The sequence below is a fragment of the Papio anubis genome, chromosome 9 (genome assembly GCF_008728515.1).
Source record: "Papio anubis isolate 15944 chromosome 9, Panubis1.0, whole genome shotgun sequence".
Classification (NCBI taxonomy): Eukaryota; Metazoa; Chordata; class Mammalia; order Primates; family Cercopithecidae; genus Papio; species Papio anubis.
Genome location: NC_044984.1, coordinates 116,194,318 through 116,211,782, shown reverse-complemented (window position 1 = coordinate 116,211,782; position 17,465 = coordinate 116,194,318). Strand labels below are relative to the sequence as shown.

Below are 17,465 nucleotides of genomic sequence, written 5' to 3'. Positions count from 1 at the left end.
TCAGCGATCTACCCAAGGAAGCCTGGGCTGATTCTGACTGTGAGGACTTCCTGCCTCCCTCCCACCACCCTCCCAAGGGGTTGCAAGTGTTACCTGGAGCTCGCTCAGGGGACAATGGGGGTCGGGCCTCCACCTCCCTGGCAGGGGGCTCTGGAGACAGCAACATGGCCCCTTCCTGGCTCAGGCCTGGCTCCTCAGGGGGCTCCCTGGAGTCCACTGGCTCTTCAACACCCACAGGCAACGGGGGCTCATCCAGCATGGGGGGCCGCTCCTCAGGGGCCGCAGCCTCAGTCTTGATGTCCACCTCCTCTTCCATGCCCAACGAGTCCACTGCTGGTGCCCCCAGGGCCAGAGAAGCTTCCGCCCCGTCCTGCTCAAAGTCCTCAGGGCCTGCAGAAGCCATGCTTTCCTCTGCCACCATCGCCGCCTCCTCCTCTTCTTCTTCCTCCTCTTCCCTGGTCGCTACCTCCTCTTCATCCTCTGAGGATGAGGGTGAGGACTCGGAGCTTGACTCAAACTCAGAAGACTCGGAACTCTCGCTGGATGACGTGGCTTCAGCCTTGGAGGTTACAATGCTCACTGTCTCCTCTAGATGGGGGACACAGAGGAGGGGCTGCTGAGGACCCACTGTGCCCCTGCCCCACCCAGACCCCTCACCAATGGCCTCAAACTGGCGGCACCCAGGTTGAACATGACCCTCAGATATGTGTGTGGGGAGTGTATTCACTAGTAGTTTTTTGTTTTTGTTTTTTTTTGAGATGGAGTTTTACTCTTGTTGCCCAGGCTAGAGTGCAGTGGCACGATCTCAGCTCACTGTAACCTCCACTTCCTGTGTTCAAGTGATTCTCCTGCCTCAGCCTCCCAAGTAGCTGGGATTACAGGCATGCGCCACCACGCCCGGCTAATTTTGTACTTTTAGTAGAGACGGGGTTTCACCATGTTGGCCAGGCTGGTCTCAAACTCCTGACCTCAGATGATCCATTTGCCTCGGCTCCCAAAGTGCTGGGATTACAGGAGTGAACCACACCCAGCCACCAGTAGTCACTTTTAAAAACTGAGGTAGCCGGGCGCGGTGGCTCAAGCCTGTAATCCCAGCACTTTGGGAGGCCTAGACGGGCGGATCACGCAGGTCAGGAGATCGGTGACCACCATCCTGGACACGGTGAGGCCTCATCTTCTACTAAAAGTTAAAACTAGAGGAGCAGTCTCCAGGTTGCTTGGAGGCTGAGGTGGTATCGGCGTGGTGGCACTAAAGTCTCAAGCGCACACAAGTGCTCCATCTCAAAAAAAAATAAATAAATAAATAATAATTAAAAAATAAAACTGAGGTAAAATTAACATAACAGAAAAACTGCTCGGCTTTTTGTTGTTGTTTTTTGTTTTTTGAGACGGAGTTTCTGTCGCCTAGGCTGGAGTGTGTGTGTGGCGCACTGCTCACTGCAAGCCCACCTCCCAGGTTCATGCCATTCTCCTGCCTCAGCCTCCCAGTAGCTGCTGACTACAGGCTCAGCCCACTTCGGCTAATTTTTGTATTTTTAGTAGAGACGGGTTTCATGTTGGCCAGGCTGGTCTTGAACTCTACTCCTCAGGTGATCCACCAGCCTAGGCCTCCCAAAGTGCTGGGATTACAGGTGTGAGCCACTGCGCCTGGCCAACTGCTCGTTTTAAAGTGATAATTCCAGCAGCATTTAGTACATCTGGTTCCTAAGTATTTTCATCAGCTGAAAAAGAAGTCACGCAGGCTGAGCACGCCCCGCTGAACGCCAGGCTCTCTAGCCCTAAGGAGCACAGACCTGCTTTCTGTCTCTATGGACATGCCATTCTGTTCAGGACACTCCCTGAAGATGGAACCATACGCCACCCTATGTGTGTGTTTTAACAAGGTAACGTCTCAAAAGCACAACATTTTGGCTCAAAAGTATTTCTGACAATTCCTCAGGCTCTGCCCTGGGGAAAGAGGGACCCCAGGAGGGCCAGACAGCTGCGGCCTCCCTGCTCACCTTCATCCGAGTCCCCTTCGTCCTTCTCACTCGCCTCTGACAGGGCTGTGTCTTCGTCATCATTCTCAGACTCGTCCCGGTCATCACTGTCATCATCGTCGTCATCCTGGAGGAGAGGGAAGGGTGGGGACAGGTGAGCCGAAGGGCCTGGCCCTCGTTGCCTGGCCCAGCCCCCTGAGGCTTCCTGGCCTGTTAGGTACCTTATCTGATGTGGATGAGGTTGAGGAGGAGGAGAGCTGGCTCCTGGGGCCTTCCTCCTCCTCCTCCTCTGCCTCCTCTTCCTCCTCCTCGGTGCTCTCCTGTTCCTCCTCCTTGTCGGAGGCCGAAGACGAGGGTGAGGTGGTTGAGGACCCCGAGGATGATGACGCTGATGAGGAGGAGGACGCCGACAAGGACTCCTTCTCGTCCTCCTCCCCGCCACTGTCCAGCTCCAGAGGCCGCGCCGGCCGCCGCCGCACACCCACGCCCTTGGGATCCCGCTTGGCGAGCTCACAGGGGGTGTCTGCCATGTCCCGGTCTCGCTCTCGCTCAGACTCTGCAGGGAGGGAGGGAAGTCAGAGCTGGGCTGGGGGGATGCAGAAGAAGGGGACCCCAACACCCAGAGCACCAACCTTCATCTTCCTCATCCACAGAGGTCGAGGGCCGCAGCCGCTTCTGGTCGCCAGATGAGGTGGTGTCTGGTGGCTCCTTCCTCTTAACCTTGAAGGAGGGCAGGCGAATGGCCCCACGAAGCCCAATGCCAAGGCCCAGGCCCTCGTAGCCCAGGCCCTCACCCTTGCCCCATGACTCCAACAGGCATGAGGCGATGCGGTCCTTGGGCTTCGGCCTGTCCTCGTCCTTGTGCTCGCCGGACTTCACCGGGGTCAGTGAGGCCTGGGGTGGAGATAGGAGAGGCCCGTTACCGCTTCTGGCACCAGCAAACCTTGCAGGGAGCCCTCCCAGGGCTACCTTCCGCTCGGCAGTAACAGCCACCACAGGTAACTGCGTCCTCATTCCCTACACACCTGGCCACACTATGCCGTTACCCAGGAGGCTCCAGAGCACCGCTCTACCTCACAGATCCTCAACGTCCTCCCCTGTAAAATAGGACTAATGCAGCTGCCTTCCTTACAACAGTGGCCTTTGTACTTTGCAGACAATCCAAAAACGACACCATAGAGACACATCTGTGCCACAGCTGCACCACCACCTTCACAAGGTAAGATTTACACTATCCCCACTCTCTCTTCCCATGTATTAAAAACAGGACCCGCTGGCTTTATGTCACTGCTCCCTAAGGGGTTGCCCCTGCGGTTCTGAAATGCTCTGCCTTCAAAGGGATGCTGTGAGAATTAACAAAACGAGCCACATGAAGAGCTTTGCAAGGTGCAGGGCACATGAGGTCTGGTGGCTCTTTTTATTCAAATTGTGAATGGAATAGCTATTAGCTGTTACTGTAGGGTCAGTATAAATTGGTTGAACCATAAAGAGCTGTGTATCAGTGACTTCAGACGGTTCATTCTAATTTTACTACCCAGTTATACGACGACAAACAGGCTCTGACATGGGGTCGCTTACCTGTGTGGCAGAGAGCAAGCATTTCCCAAAGCTGGCTCCAGGGGACACTCAAACTCATAACCATGGTCACCCCTTGGGGGGAGGGGAGCAGGGGGAATGGTGTGGAGTGTAGTGATTGAGGGGAGTTTAAAGTACTCAAGAAAAAGTTCTCTCTTATAGAGAAAGGAAGTCATTTTAGATTATTTGTAAGATTACAAATAGGCAAATAATATGTTAAAAAGAAAAAAAGAAGCCAGGCGCGGTGGCTCACACCTGTAATCCCAGCACTTTGGTAGGCTGAAGCACGTGGATAACTTGAGGTCAGGAGTTCGAGACCAGCCTGGCCAACATGGTGAAAGCCCGTCTTTACTAAAAATACAAAAACTAGCCAGACATGGTGGTGGGTGCCTATAGTCCCAGCTACTCAGGACACTGAGGCAGGAGAATCGCTTGAACCCAGGAGGTGGAGGCTGCAGAGGGCTGAGATCACGCCATTGCACTCCAGCCAGGGTGACACAGTGAGACTCCATCTCCAAAAAAAAAAAAGAAAATAGTAAGTAGGCCAGGAGCAGTGGCTGACACATATAATCCCAGCCCAAAAGGCAGAGAATCACTTGAGCCTAGGAGTTCAAAAACAGGCCGGGCAACATGGTGAAAGTCTGTCTCTACAGAAAAACACAAAAATTAGCTGGGTGCAGTGGCGCATGCTTGTAGTCCCAGCTACTTGAGGCTGAGGTGGGAGGATCCCTTGAGCACAGGGAGGTTGAGGGTGCAGTGAGCTATGATTGCACCACTACACTCCGGCCTGGATGACACAGCGAGACCGTCTCAAAAAAAAAAAAAAAAAGGAAAAAAGTGGTCCAAGCCAAGGCAGGGCTCCGTCTAAAAGGCGGCATGAGGGGAGGTGAGGGGAGTCAAGTTCAAAGGGTGTCGCAGCTGTGAGCTGTCTGCGATGGTGGGGACAGCCTGCACCAGGTGTCCTGTGTGCGGCCACTAGGCACCTGTGGCTCCTGAGCACTTGAAATGTGGCGGGACAAAGGAGGAGTTTTAATTTTACTCTTTTTTAATTAATTAATTAAATTAATTTACACATTTATTTTTAGAGATGGGCTCTTGCTATACTGCCTAGGCTGGTCTTGAACTCCTAGGCTCAAGCAATCCTCCCACCTCAGCCTCCCAAAGTGCTGGGATTAAAGGTGTAAGCCACCATGCCTGACCATTAATTTAAATTCAAAGAGCCACATGCATCCAGCGGCTGCTAAAGCGGAGCACAGTTTGCGGAACTTTGAAAGTAGCCACATGAACTGCAGCTCCCATACTGGGGTCAATGGCAGTGTTTCCAGTTAACAGTCTCAGGGAAACAGGAGGTGCCCAGCTGGGGTCCTGCCCCCATCCACACCCACCCACCCACCTTGGCCATCCGCTCCTTCTTGTCCCACCACTCGTCGAAGGCCCGGAAAGCCACCACTTCCACCATCTTGCGATTCAGGTCACGCTTCATGATGGCCTTGAGCTCTTTGAGGACCACCAGCAGGACGCCATCCACCGTGGCTTTGTGCGGGTCCTCCTGGCGCGGCATGTAGCCTGGTGGAGGCACTGATGGGTCAAATTTGGGCAGTGGTGGCCAGTGCTGCCCGCGGCCTGGGCCGGAGTTGCTCAGGGAGAAGGGGCCCCGGTAGGGCGGCAGGTTGACGAACTGGAGCCCAGCTGAGGCAGCAGCGGCTGCAGCGGCCATGAAGGGCGGGTAGGGGCAGGCACCCTGGCCCGTCATCAGCCGACTGAGCACCTGCGTTTGCATCTGGAAGGACATGGGCATGCCACCCCACTGGCCACCCAGCACGTGGCTCATGTCCACCTGCATCACAGGGAACAGGCCCGGCGGAAAGGGGGGCAGTGGTGGCAGGATGGGAGGGGGCGGGACTCCAGGTGGCGCTGGCAGGGGTGGTGGGGGCACTGTCACAGCAGGGTGGGCTGGAGGGGGTGGGGGTGGGGGTGGGGGCAGCGGTGGGGGCATGGGGAAGCCAGGCTGCGGTGGGGGTGGTGGTGGGGGTGGGGGGAGCGGGGGGAAGCCGGGTGGCGGGGGCAGCGGCAGGGTTGGGGCCAGCACGGAAGGGGCTGCCACAGCTGCCGCTCCTGGGGTCACCACCATGGGCTTGGGGCAATCGGCGCTGGTGATGGGGGCTGAGGGCATCTCGTCATCCGAGATCTCCATGTCCTCGCCTGAGGACTGCTGGCCCTGCAGAGAGAGCAAGGAGAGACAATAAGGTGAGTCTGGAAGGCCAAGTGGCTCTCGGAGTCCCCTCTTCAAGACTAGCAATCAGTGGCACTCCCAGCTGTGTGACCCAGTGCAAGCCATTCAGCCTCTCCAAGCCTCAGCTTCTTCATTTGCAAAATGGGCATGACAGTCCCTGCCGCGTGGAGTTAGCACTAGAATTCATTCATTCATTCCAATTCAACAAACATTTGCTCAGTACCTGTGTGCCAGGCACTGGTCTAGGTGCTGGGGACACAGAGATGAAGAGGCAGACAAACATCTTACTCTCAGGGAGCAGAGCCAGCAGGAAGAGACAAAGGATGATGAGGGTGAAGATGCGAAACGTGAGGGAGAGAAAGAAGGCAAGGAGAGGGGTGGGGCACAGAGGATGACACTGTTGCAATTTCAGAGATTCTGTTGCAACTTGTATGCAGAAATAGTTGCCACTTCCACAGCATCTCTTATGTGCCAGGGCCTTTCTAAACACTCCACATTTATTAACTCAGCTAAACCTCAGAACAGCCCTATTTTCAACTCTATTTTTGCCCCACAAGGAAACTGGGGCACAGAGAATTTAAGTAACCTGCCCAAGGCCACACAGCCAAGAAGAGATGGAGCTGGGATTTGAACCAGGAAGTGGTTCCACGGCCTGTGCTCTCGGTGAGCCTGCTGTCCTCACTCTACAGCAGACGGCCAGGCAGAAAAGGTGACATTGGAGCAGGGGATTTAGCAGCACTAAGGCCCATAAACAGGAAGTATGTTGTTATTTATTTTTCCTTGATTACTCCTTTCACCTAGTCTCGTGACTGCACACTCAGTATGGGCCCGCGTGGGGCTAAGCGCTGCAGACGGCTGTTTCATTTCTTATCCCAAAGATAACCTCACAGGGGGGGGGGGGGGGTGGGGTCTCTGCTCTGACCCCCTTTGACAGTTAGTAAACACACTCAGAGCCCACGGCACAGCCAGTCAGAAGAAGAGCTGGAGCCCGGGACCTGCCCAGTGAGGGGGAATGGGGGTGGAGGTGAAATGTGTACAAATTGCAGGATCAGAGGTCAGACTACAGGTGAGGAAGGCCTCAGAAGGCAACTGCAGGTGCGAGAGTAGGAGGAGGGGGACTACTAAAACTCAGGCAGCGGCAGGAAGCTCTGGACTTTACTGGGTCCCCTCTGTGTGCACACACACACATACACACATATGCACGCACACATTCTGCTTCTCAGGATCCCCATGCACATCAAGAAGAGACAGGCAGGCTCGGGTGGATCCTCAAAGAGCACTCCCCAGATCAGTCCTGGACAGCGCCGAGCACAGCGCGCCACGGCACGCAGAGGGTTAACCAGGGCCGCCGCCGCCGCCGCCGCCGCCGCCGCCGCCAGCCAATCACAGGGAGGCGGATCCTGCACTCCAGCCCTGGCCGGCCCTGCCCCTCCCTCCGCCCAGCAGTCCCGGGGTGAGAAGTGGCAGGAATTTGCTGAGCACCGGGAGCCCAGCAGGCCTGGCGGTGTCTGGAGCATCCCGTGCGGCACCTCACTTAAGCTGAGGCCCTGTGCTGCAGGGACTCTCAGAGGCCCATTTGGCAGATGACGAAACTGAGACTCAGAAAGGCAAAGTGCCTTCCCCAGGGTCACATAACCAGTAGGTGGCTTAGCGGGACTCAAGGACTTGAGCCTGAACTTTTAACGACCAGCCACTGTTTAGTAGAAAAGCTCCCCCTGCACCCCCGACTGGCCCCGCCTGCGCCGCTCCCCCACCTCAACCTCAGCCTAGGCTGGGACAGGGTCCAGCTCCCCGCACTGCGCTCAGCCGCAAGAAGCCCAGGTACTAGTCCCCGGTGCCAGCAGGGGGCGCCCGCGGGCCGGCCTGAAGCTTCCCAGGACTCGGCGGCTGCCTGCGCTGGCGGCCGGGCAGTCCCAGACCCCCGCTCCCGGGGCCTCTGAGTGCCTTTCGCTCCAGCCACTCCGGGCCTCTCAGCCCTGGACCATGGTCAGCATGGTAAACACTCCTCACCCCAGGCAGCCTGGACGAAGCGGAGAAGGAGGATGCCAGGGCCGGCGGCCCCCCTACAGCTGCACACCTGTCAACGCCCCCTGCCAAGGCCCCCTGCCTGGACCCCTTGATGCCAGAAACCACTTCCCCAGAACTGCCTGGAGGCCCCCTGGAGCCCCAGCCACCTGCGGCACCCTCCCAGGCAAGCCAAGTTCCTCTCGTTCCTCCCTGAGGCAGCCAGACCCGCCTAATCAAAGGGCCCAAGAAGGGGGCAGTCCTCCTCCCCTCCGCCCACAGGGACACAGAGCTCTGTCTAAGCCCCTGGCTGCCCATGCCCACCGGGGCTGCGGCTCCAAAGCAGGTGACTGGACCGAGGAGGAGGAGTGGAGCAAGGAGGATGACCCAGCACCCTCCCAAGGGAACGTGGCACGTGGCACCTTCACCCCAACCCAATCCCTGGACAGGACTACCTAAGGCTGGCGGTTTAGGCAGTGAGACCCCAAGACCTGAGGAGAGGGTGGGGGATGGTCAACTTTGCCTGTTTCTCGCAAAATGGCGCCCCACCCCCACCCCAAGTTAGCTCTTAACTCCTTCCTCCCTGGAGCCAGTGGGAGAAGGAGGGAAACTTCAGCACCCTCCCTGTCTGCCATGGTTTCTCCCTCCTCAAAGGGCACCAGACTCTAGGAGACAGTGCTCCGGGGCTTCACCCCACTTAGGTCAGCACAGTACTCTGGCCAATTTCTCTCCTCCCCTCTGCCTGCCAAGACTCTCCCTGATTATTCCCAAGTCATGCAACAGACAAGGGGACCAAGAGCCATCCCCACAGCTCATACTCTCTGAAACCTCAGCAAACTCCTACCAAAGAGGCTCAAGCCAGAATTTATCCCTAGGAGAAGCTGACTTCTTACCTAACAAGGAGAGCATCAGAACTAGGCCATGCTTTCCTTCTCTCCATGGCTGCTAGGGAGCTCACTGCCAAACCAATTGCTCAATCACAGCCCTTGGTGTTTTTTGCATCCCCTTTTTATTCTCTAAGTTCCACCTGTTACATTGGCTTTCCTAGCCCCATTGCTTCTGCATCTTAGCTAGTCATGCTAAATGCTTGAGGGGGGAAAGGGTCATACAAGATAGACAAAACCAGTCCCAGACAGATGGACAGACACGGTGGTACCTCATCCATCTTCTCTGAGGTCGGCGTTCTGTCTCCAACCAGGTCCAAGGCCACCTCAGCTGTCTGGCCCAGAAGCCCAGCAGGGTCCGGGGGGCCTGGCTCGGGTGGAGGCCGAGGCCCAAGGCCCAAGTCGAGCTCCTCGTCCTCATCGGAGTCTGGCAGGGGTGTTGGGCTGATGTCCTCCAGGCCGGTGCTGGAGGGGCGTGAGGAGGGGGGCGTGGGGCCTCGGAAGCCTGGCTGGGAGTTGGTGCCAAAGGGGGCCAGTGGGGAGAGCTGGGAGGAGGAGGAGGAGATGGGGCTGCCCTCCATCTGCAGCTCAGTGTCCGAGTCTGGCTCCCGCAGGAAGAGCAGCTTGGTGCGCTGCTCCTTCAGCAGCATCTCAATGCGCGAGTCCAGGCTGTCGTGGGGCTTCTCTGGCCCTGCAGGGGATGACTCCAGCGTGGGCGTGCCGGGGCTGTCACAGGGCTCAGGGCTCCAGCCGAAGGTGGGCCGGCCCCCCAGCTCCATGCTGTTGGTGTCGGGGGGCGGAGGGCCGGGTGGCGTGCCTGGCCTCTCCTTGGCCAGAGGCTCAGCAGGTGGCAGGGGTGGGGGCGCCGGTGCCCTCCGGAACTCCCCGCTGTCGCGGGCCCCAAAGGTGGCTGTGGCTGTGGCTGTGGGCTCTTCTGGGGGTGGAGGGAAGTGGGCCACTGGGGTCTGATATGGAGAGAAAGCAGACTTGAATCCAGGAGCAGAGGTTGCCTGGGCGGGTGGTGGAGTGTGGGCAAATGTGGCCGAATCCTGTGGTTGGGCCTTGAAGGGGGGGCCACTGCTGCCCCCAGTGCCGCTGACTGCTCCGAACGGGAGGTCTGAGGAACCCCGGAAGGCGGCTGTGGCCCCAGCCACCGCAGTGACCGCGGGAGAATTGTGGACATAATGATGTTCATGGCGGCGGTTGTAGGCGTCGGTGAACTTGCTCTCATGGCGCCGGGCCTTGAAGGTGACTGCCGGGTCCTGGCTGAAGAGGTATGAGGGTGTGGGCTGGCGGCTGGAGTAGCTAGAGTCCTGTGAGAAAGGGGTGCCCAGGCGCGGTGTGAGCGGAGTGCCCTGTCCATAGGAGTTGGGTGTGTCCAGGCGGCAGCTGGAGTAAGCAGTGTCCTGGGAGAAGGGTGTCCCACCACTATTGGGGGTGACAGAGGAGGAGCCGGAGCCACAGCCTGCAGATAGGCCTCCATCCTTGAGGCGCTTCAGGGCATCTGACAGCTAAGGAGAAACAGAGATGTGAGACCACTGGGGGAAAACGTGCAATGGAACAGGGCTGTTTTCCCTTCTCACTCTGGCTGCTGGGGAGCTCAGAGCCCAACTGCTCTAGAACGGCAGCATAAGGAATGGAAGAAGGGGAGATTGAGAAGGAGTGTCATGATGGTACTAACTTTTTCTCTAATCTTAGGGGTAGCGAAATATGTTCAGGGAACCTTGAGGGTTTTTCCTAATCCCAGAGGAGACAGATAAAAGAGAAGACCATAACATCTTGGTTTAGGCTGGGATTTTCTTTTTGCCTCAGGCTGTCAGAAATCAAAGACTTTCCAGGCAGGATTATGACCAAGAACTAAAATCTTGTGCACGAGAGGATGGCCAAGGGCTTTATCCTCCTAGCCACCCAGTGTTTTAGGATTTAAAGTGATAAACAGAGGCCAGGCACGGTGGCTCATGCCTGTAATCCCAGCACTTTGGGAAGCCGAGGCGGGTGGATCACTTGAGGTCAGGAGTTCAAGACCAGCCTGGGTCAACATGGTGAAACCCCATCTCTACTAAACCAAAATACAAAAATTAGCCAGGTGTGGTGGTGGGTGCCTGTAATCCCAGCTACTCAAGAGGCTGAGGCAAGAGAATCACTTGAGCCCCGGGGGCAAAGGTTGCAGTGAGCCAAGAGCCTGCCACTGCACTCCAGCCTGGGGACAGAGCGAGACTCCGTCTCAAAAAAGTAAATAAAATAAAAATAAAGTGATAAACAGGCCAGTGGCAGCTAGTCAGCTTGATGCCAGAGAGGAGCTGGCATGAGACTCGCCCCATGCGAGAACCGTCCCTGGGTCCTGGGAGGCAGTGGTCTGGAAGGAGTCAGTCTTGCTCCGGAAGGCAGAGCATGAACTCTGGTTTCTGGGTTTAGGGGTAGTGGCATGCCCAGGACACCAGACACTAAGGACCCACTAACAAACAGCAATGTTTGGCATCAACGTGGAAAAGCGGGCCCGGGCAAGCTCTGGGTCTGTGGGAATCACAGCCTGTGCTGGGAGGGGAGAAGCCACAGGAAACAGAACCAATCCCTCAGAGCCCCACTGCAGGAGAGCTTGGGAAAATGGGGCTCTAGGCCCTGCTCCCAATTGTGGGGGGTGTGGCTGGGTTTCACACCCTCCTAGGCCTTGGTCTCCAAAGCTGGAGACAGTGAGGTGGGGGTAGGCTGGGGGTCCTATCAGAGAGTTGGTGAGGCTTTCCAGAGGAGGGGGGCACATCAAAGAGCTGGCAATGGGGCAGACTGACGGCCATAAACCCACCTGCAGGGTCTCATTCACGATTGGAGAGACAGCGTCCAGCTCGCCCACTGGGAGAGTCTGGGGGGTATATCGGCCAGTGACCAACAGTTCATAGAACCGCATTCGGGTTTCCCCTGTGGATGAGCAGGAAAGAGGGGACTCAGTGAGGTTCCAGGATAGAGGAGCCCCCACAGGGATTCCAACCTGTGTGGCACCCCGGTGGGTCCCTCGTGCCCCAGACCCCAGTCCTAGGGAGGCTGTGTGGCCCTGAGTTCCCACCCCTCTGCACCTCACTCAGGGTTCCCACCTCTTTAAGAAAGCTGCTGAGCTGCACCATTTTTCTGATCCTGAGATCCAGAAGCTAATGCCTCCTGGGGCTGAGACTCCCCCAAAGCCAAACCCAGAACTGCCACCCGCGACACCAAGCCCCCCAACCCCTGCATTACCTGGGCCATGGTGCCCAAAGAGCCACATCTTCCCCTTTCTGCTCAATACCCAGGGGTTTGCAGTGAGAGGAGGGGAAGCCCAGTTTGTTAAATATCTGGGGCCAGGTGGGCAGCAGAGTTTGCAACACACTCTAGTAGCACATTACTATGAACTCCACAGGCCCTGACCAGGCTGAGGGCCCCAGGGTGGCCTGGGGACAACCTTGGGCTTGAACCCTCCACCCCTCAGCAGAAGGAGGCTTTTATAGACCAGGGCCCGGGGGTTATCGATATTTATAGAGCCTCAGAGGCAGCTGCTTACATATGCAAAAAAGACACGTTCCTGGAGCTACACTTTACTGGTCTCTTTCTTGAAATACAAACTTAGTTGGCAGTCTCTGAGGGCTTCTGTGTTTTTTGTTTGTTTGTTTTGCAAAAATGAAATTTTGTTGAGACCTGGCTGCTCCTTAAAATGTGGGCACGTGATAGGGAAGGGGGTGCCACATTCAATTCGATTATCAGGAAGAAATCATGCTGCAACCACCCAAGGTCCTCACTGCCCCCCAACCCCAGAGACTGAGAAGCTAGGGAAAGAGGCGGAAGGGACTGTGGACTGGACAAAAAAGAGGGCTGTGCCCTGAGAGGAGAAACAGAACCAGGCACAGGCTCGGCAAGTGTGCGTGGAATAATCACCACCACCCCCGGCACCGGCTTACAGCTGGGTCAATACATTTTAATCATTAAACGCAAAAAAAGAAAAGTTCTGATTTTCCTGCCTTGGGTTTGGTGTGTCCCAGTTGCCCCTGAACCCCATGCTCACAAAATTCCTGGAAGCTGCACTTTTGCCCTCCCAAGCAGGGTTTCCCAGGGGACCCGGGTGGGCTGGGGACTGAATGGCATCTCCCCACTTAGCCGGTTGGCCCTCAAAGCGCTCAGCACCTTCTTTTATTGATGGGAGCTGCCCTAAAGAGGCCTCAGGCACACTTTGGGGAATGCCCTGGAGTCCTACAAGCCCCTTGGTCCTGCAGGGGCCACCAAAGACCCACAGGGTGAAAGGTATGGCCTCCCCAGCCAGCTCCAGAGAGCACCCAGCTGATTCCAGAGCAGGGGAGGTGCTGCGGTCTCTTTAAGAGAGCGGAGGAAAGACACAGTGTCAACCCTTGAGCACCCAGAGCCGCCCACCCGGCTCTTCCCGGCTCTGCTCTTCCCTGGCGGCTCTATCGGGAACCTTATCAATGAAACAACACTCCCGGCCCCAGATTGGCTGCCACTTCCAGGGGGGAAGGGGCGGCAAGGGAGCGGGGGACGCCCTGGATCCTTAGAGGACTCTCTTTTTAGTTTCCAGACCTTCTCTCGATGTATTTAAAGGCATCCTAGTGGCACTCCCTCAGTCCCCCACAAGTAAACAAACTCTGCCTCTTCCCCTAACACAGGCAACGCTGGGGACTGTCTAAACCCAGGCCACCAGGGCTCAGAGAGGGGGCCTGCGGGGGTGTCAGCGGTGGGGAAGCCTCTGGGTGGTCCCTAGGGGTGCGGTGGCCAAGGACCGGCACAGTTGGTAAATTACAGACTGTCTCCTAGCAACAGACAACACATTTAGCTCCACGCGACTCTACCCTCAGGAGGGGGCTAAGAAAATAAATAAGGTTGTGGGGCGTCGGGGGTGGGGGGGATTCCAAGGAAGAGTGGGGGTGGTCCTCCCCACGCTGCAGGAGGGACGGGGAGGGAAAGGGTCGGCCTGACAGGTCTCCCCGCGCTCCTCCCCTGCCGGGCTCACCTTTGGTGTCCAGCTCCACGTGGATAATATTGCCCATGACGGAAGTGCTGTGCAAGTGCTGAACGGCATCCTTGGCTCCCCGGACAGTGGCAAAGACCACCTTGGCGATGCCCAGGTGCTTCTTGGTCTTCGGGTTGTACAAAATCTCCACCTCCTCCACCTCCCCATACTTCTTGCACATGTCCCTCAGGAAGTTTTCGCGGATGTTATCATTCAGCTTGGCAAATGTCACCTGCTTCGGAGGCACCGGGCCCACGTAGAACTCATCGATCTGGCAGGGGCCGAGGGGGAAGGGAGTTTGGAGAACGTTTAAACCTAAGGGAAAACACAACATTCCCCCCCGCCCCCGCAACTCGCCCGCCCGTTGAAAACAATAAAGGGTAAAAAAAACTAAAAAAAAAAAAAAAAATTTTGGGGGGGGAGAAAAATGCACGCGGGCGGGCCCGGGAAGCGGAGGATTAAATCGTTTGGAACGTGGAAGTCCTCTGGGTTCGGAAGGAAAGGGGAAAAAGAAACAGTTTCTCTTTCCCCACCCCCCATTCTGGCCTCCTCTTCCTGCTGCCGGGTCAGGGGTGACCCCTCGGGCTTAGGAAGTTGTCTTTTAGGGGGCTGGCGAGAGGGGGGAGTCTCGGGGCCAAGCCCCCGGGCGGACTGGAGCCCCCCGCGGGGCGTGCAGGACACTGTATCTACGCCGTGATTACAGTTTCACCCAGTGTTATTTTGTTTACAGTAGCTGAGAGGGGACACCCTCTCGCCAGCGCTCTACCCCTCCCCGCCAAAACTTCCCTGGCCCCGGACGGCGGGAACTGGGAATCCGGCCGGGCTCGGTCAGGACTGGCGTTATTTTCGAACTCGGGGAGGTGGGGGAGGGACGGCGGGGCAGTGGGGAGGGGTCCTACTTTGAATTTGGGCACCGACAGCTCCAGCTCCTTGTTTTTGGTCCAGATCCCGACGACCCGGGGATCTTCGACAATTTCCACCGGGCGGTTGCTGGACATCTGTAGGGAGAAATTGGGGGGCCGGGATGGGAGGGCTGGTCGCCCTCCCCAGGGGCAGACCCCTTTCTCCAGGCACTTGTCAAACTCCAGGGCTGGGGCCCCGTCTGACAGTTGGCCGGGGGGTCGGGCGGGGGGTCCCCAGCCGCTAGGCGCGTCTCCCCCGGACGCGGCGGGGGACACGGCTGGGGGGGCACGCCGGCTACTCACCGCCAGGCTGAAATGCTGCCCATCGTAGCGGTACAGTTTATGATGCCCCTTTTTCAGAGCCGGGTCAATCATCAACTTGTAACTTCTCCAATGGTGGTTCCTCCTCTCGCCCGAAGGGCCGGGCTGCGGCGGGGGCTGCTGGTGGTGGTGGTGGGGGGGGTGACTGTTCTCCATGCCGTTAACCCAACCTGAAAACCAGCAAGTTGTTGTCGTCTCCGCCGCGGCGGCGGCGGCCGCTTCTACACACACGCGAAAGAACCAAATCACGGCCCCACCCTCCCACCTGCCAGCGCCCCGAAAGGAGCTGTCTCGCTGGCTCCCCCCAAAACAAGAATGGAGCGCAGGCACCAACCCCTCCCACATGCGCCCGCCCGCTCGGCCACCGTCTCGGAGCGGCTGCGAGGGGCTCCCGGGGGTCCTCGGGGCGGGCTGGCGGGGCCCGGGGCGCCCGGAGGACGCGGGCTCCGGCCCATGGTGCCCGCCCGGCCGCCCGGCGTGGCGCTCGCTCGCCGCTCGGCCCGGCTGGTGCGGGCTCGCGGTGGCTCGGCGGCGGCGGCGCGCCGCCACCGCCCGCCCGCCCGCTCGGGCCAGGGCCGGGGCCGGGGCTCGCCGCGCCTGGCCGCCGGCCGCCTCTCCCTCCCCCCGAGCCGCGCTTGTCCCTCGCCGGGCGGCCCCGCGCCGCCAGCCAGCATGGTGTCCCCGCGGGAGTTTGAGGCCGGGGCGCCGACCGGGGCTGGGCGCCGCCGCCGCGGCTGCCGGGCCCGGAGCTGCCGCCGCCGCTGCTGCTGCCCGGGAGGCGGCTGGCGGCGGAGGCTCGGCTCCCAGTAGCCGCACATCCCACAATACACCGCTAAGGAGCCCGACCCGAGCGCTCACCCTCCTCCTCTTCCTCCTCCTCCTCCTCTTCCTCCTCCCCTCTCCTTCCTCGCCGCTTCCCCAGGCACTCTCCCGGCGGCGGCAGCTGCGCCGCCAAAGCCCCGGGCCCCAGCGGCCCCCCACCCCTCACTCGCGCGCTCCCACACTGCCTCCCCCTCCCCGGGGGAAGGCCTTTTAATTTATTTATTCTTCTGGGACTGGGGTGGGGGTCTTGGCTGGCGGGGGAGGGGGTCTCCCCGGGCTCTACCTCCCGCTGCCGGGACTACCCTCCGAGCCGCGGCCGCCGCGGCGTGCGTCCCGGGCCTGCAAAACTGTTTCCAAACTGCCCGGGCCGGAGGCGGGCGCGCGGGGACCCGGGGAGAGGGCTGGGGTCTAGGGGGCCGAGGGTGTGTGTGGACGCTGGGAACCGCGCGGGGAGGCCGGCGTCGACTCAGAGGAGTTGCAATCGAGGTATCTGCGCTCCAGCTTCCTCCTCCGGCCCGCGACCCCCTCCCCGGAGCTGAGCTGGGGAGGGGAGACCAGGGTTCACCACGTTAGCATTCGCATTCCTGGGAGGATGTAGCCCTCGCCTGGACCTGGGCGATAGAAGCCTTCTTCTGTTTTTATTTTTGGAGGGGATCGCCCTGTAATTGTCCTGAACACATGCTTCCCCCCCTTCCTCCAGCCACCCGCGGAGGAGAGAGTCCCCCTTTTTTGCATTTATCTTTTCCTTCCCCTTTCTTTATTAAAGGTCCGGGAGTGGCGGCGGCCAATCAGCGCGCGGCTTCCATTTTGTGAGTTCAACTCCGAGGCTCCCGGGCTTCGCGAGGACGCGTTTGCAGCCCCCTCTGCCGCTCCTCTCTGGCGGCCGAGGCGCAGCAGCCGCCTCGCCGGGGCTCGGAGCTGGTGTAGCTCATATTGGGGCTCTTTTCGGGGTTTGTAATTTGGCCGTGGGTAGGTAATTGGCTGGAGCAGGGCGGCAGGGCGCGGCAGCCAATCAGCGCGCGGCTTCTATAGGGCTTGAGTTATTAGACGCTGATCTCAAAACATCCTTCATCAGACACGAAGGAGAGGCCAACAGATGAGGGAAGCCATTTTTCTGCAATGGAATTAAATGGCCAAGTGGGTTTTTCCTTTGTTGCAAATGGGGAATGTTTTTCCTTTGACTCTACCATCCAGTTCAGGACGTCTCAGTGTGTTTAACATTTGTCAACAGGCCCAAGGACTCACAGTTGGAAGACTGGAGAAGACTTTTTAAAAAGATCTGGATTTTTCCTTATGACTTGGAATCCATCTTTGTCTTGTATAACTAGGTCATAGCACACCATTCATGTCAGCAGTTAACAGTTTTGAATTCCAAAAAAACCTAAGTAAATGACATATTTTTTTCCTTTTTGTTCTTTGGGTGGGTGGGGGGAGCTTGGAGCTGTCTTAATCTGTATTCTCTTGACTGAACAATAAATTTTTAAATATATCTAGTTTCCTCTATTAAACACTTAAACCTGGCCATCTTATTAACTCCTTCTCTCTTTTTAACAAGGTAATGTTTTAAATGTATATAGCTTTAGGACTAGCGAAATGGCAGCAACAAAAAATTGTGAGCAGTTGTTACTCTTAGTTTTTAAAAATCCTTTTACATTGTAAGTACCCAATCCATTCTGTCCTGACGCAGTACAGTTTTTATGTTAATGTTGCTGAGATGTCCTTAATTTTCCGAACCTTCATCTGCATGTATGTCTTTGTCTCTCT

The 17,465-nt window shown here is 57.8% G+C and overlaps 1 protein-coding gene across 1 annotated transcript in view; it reads right to left on the bottom strand.

Annotated features, from left to right (window-relative positions):
* Positions 1-15,790, bottom strand: part of SETD1B (SET domain containing 1B, histone lysine methyltransferase) — a 28,320-nt gene extending 12,530 nt beyond the window's left edge. Inside the window, exons 1-11 of the mRNA XM_031650840.1 lie at positions 15,738-15,790; positions 14,862-15,049; positions 14,556-14,654; positions 13,657-13,927; positions 11,476-11,588; positions 8,948-10,186; positions 4,948-5,772; positions 2,612-2,873; positions 2,201-2,535; positions 2,001-2,106; positions 94-588 (exon numbers count right to left, since the gene is read on the bottom strand). Of these exons, the coding sequence (XP_031506700.1) occupies positions 94-588; positions 2,001-2,106; positions 2,201-2,535; positions 2,612-2,873; positions 4,948-5,772; positions 8,948-10,186; positions 11,476-11,588; positions 13,657-13,927; positions 14,556-14,654; positions 14,862-15,035 (3,919 nt within the window). The 5' untranslated portion in view covers positions 15,036-15,049; positions 15,738-15,790. The remainder of the gene's footprint in view (positions 1-93; positions 589-2,000; positions 2,107-2,200; positions 2,536-2,611; positions 2,874-4,947; positions 5,773-8,947; positions 10,187-11,475; positions 11,589-13,656; positions 13,928-14,555; positions 14,655-14,861; positions 15,050-15,737) is intronic.
* Positions 15,791-17,465: the final 1,675 nt, after the last annotated feature.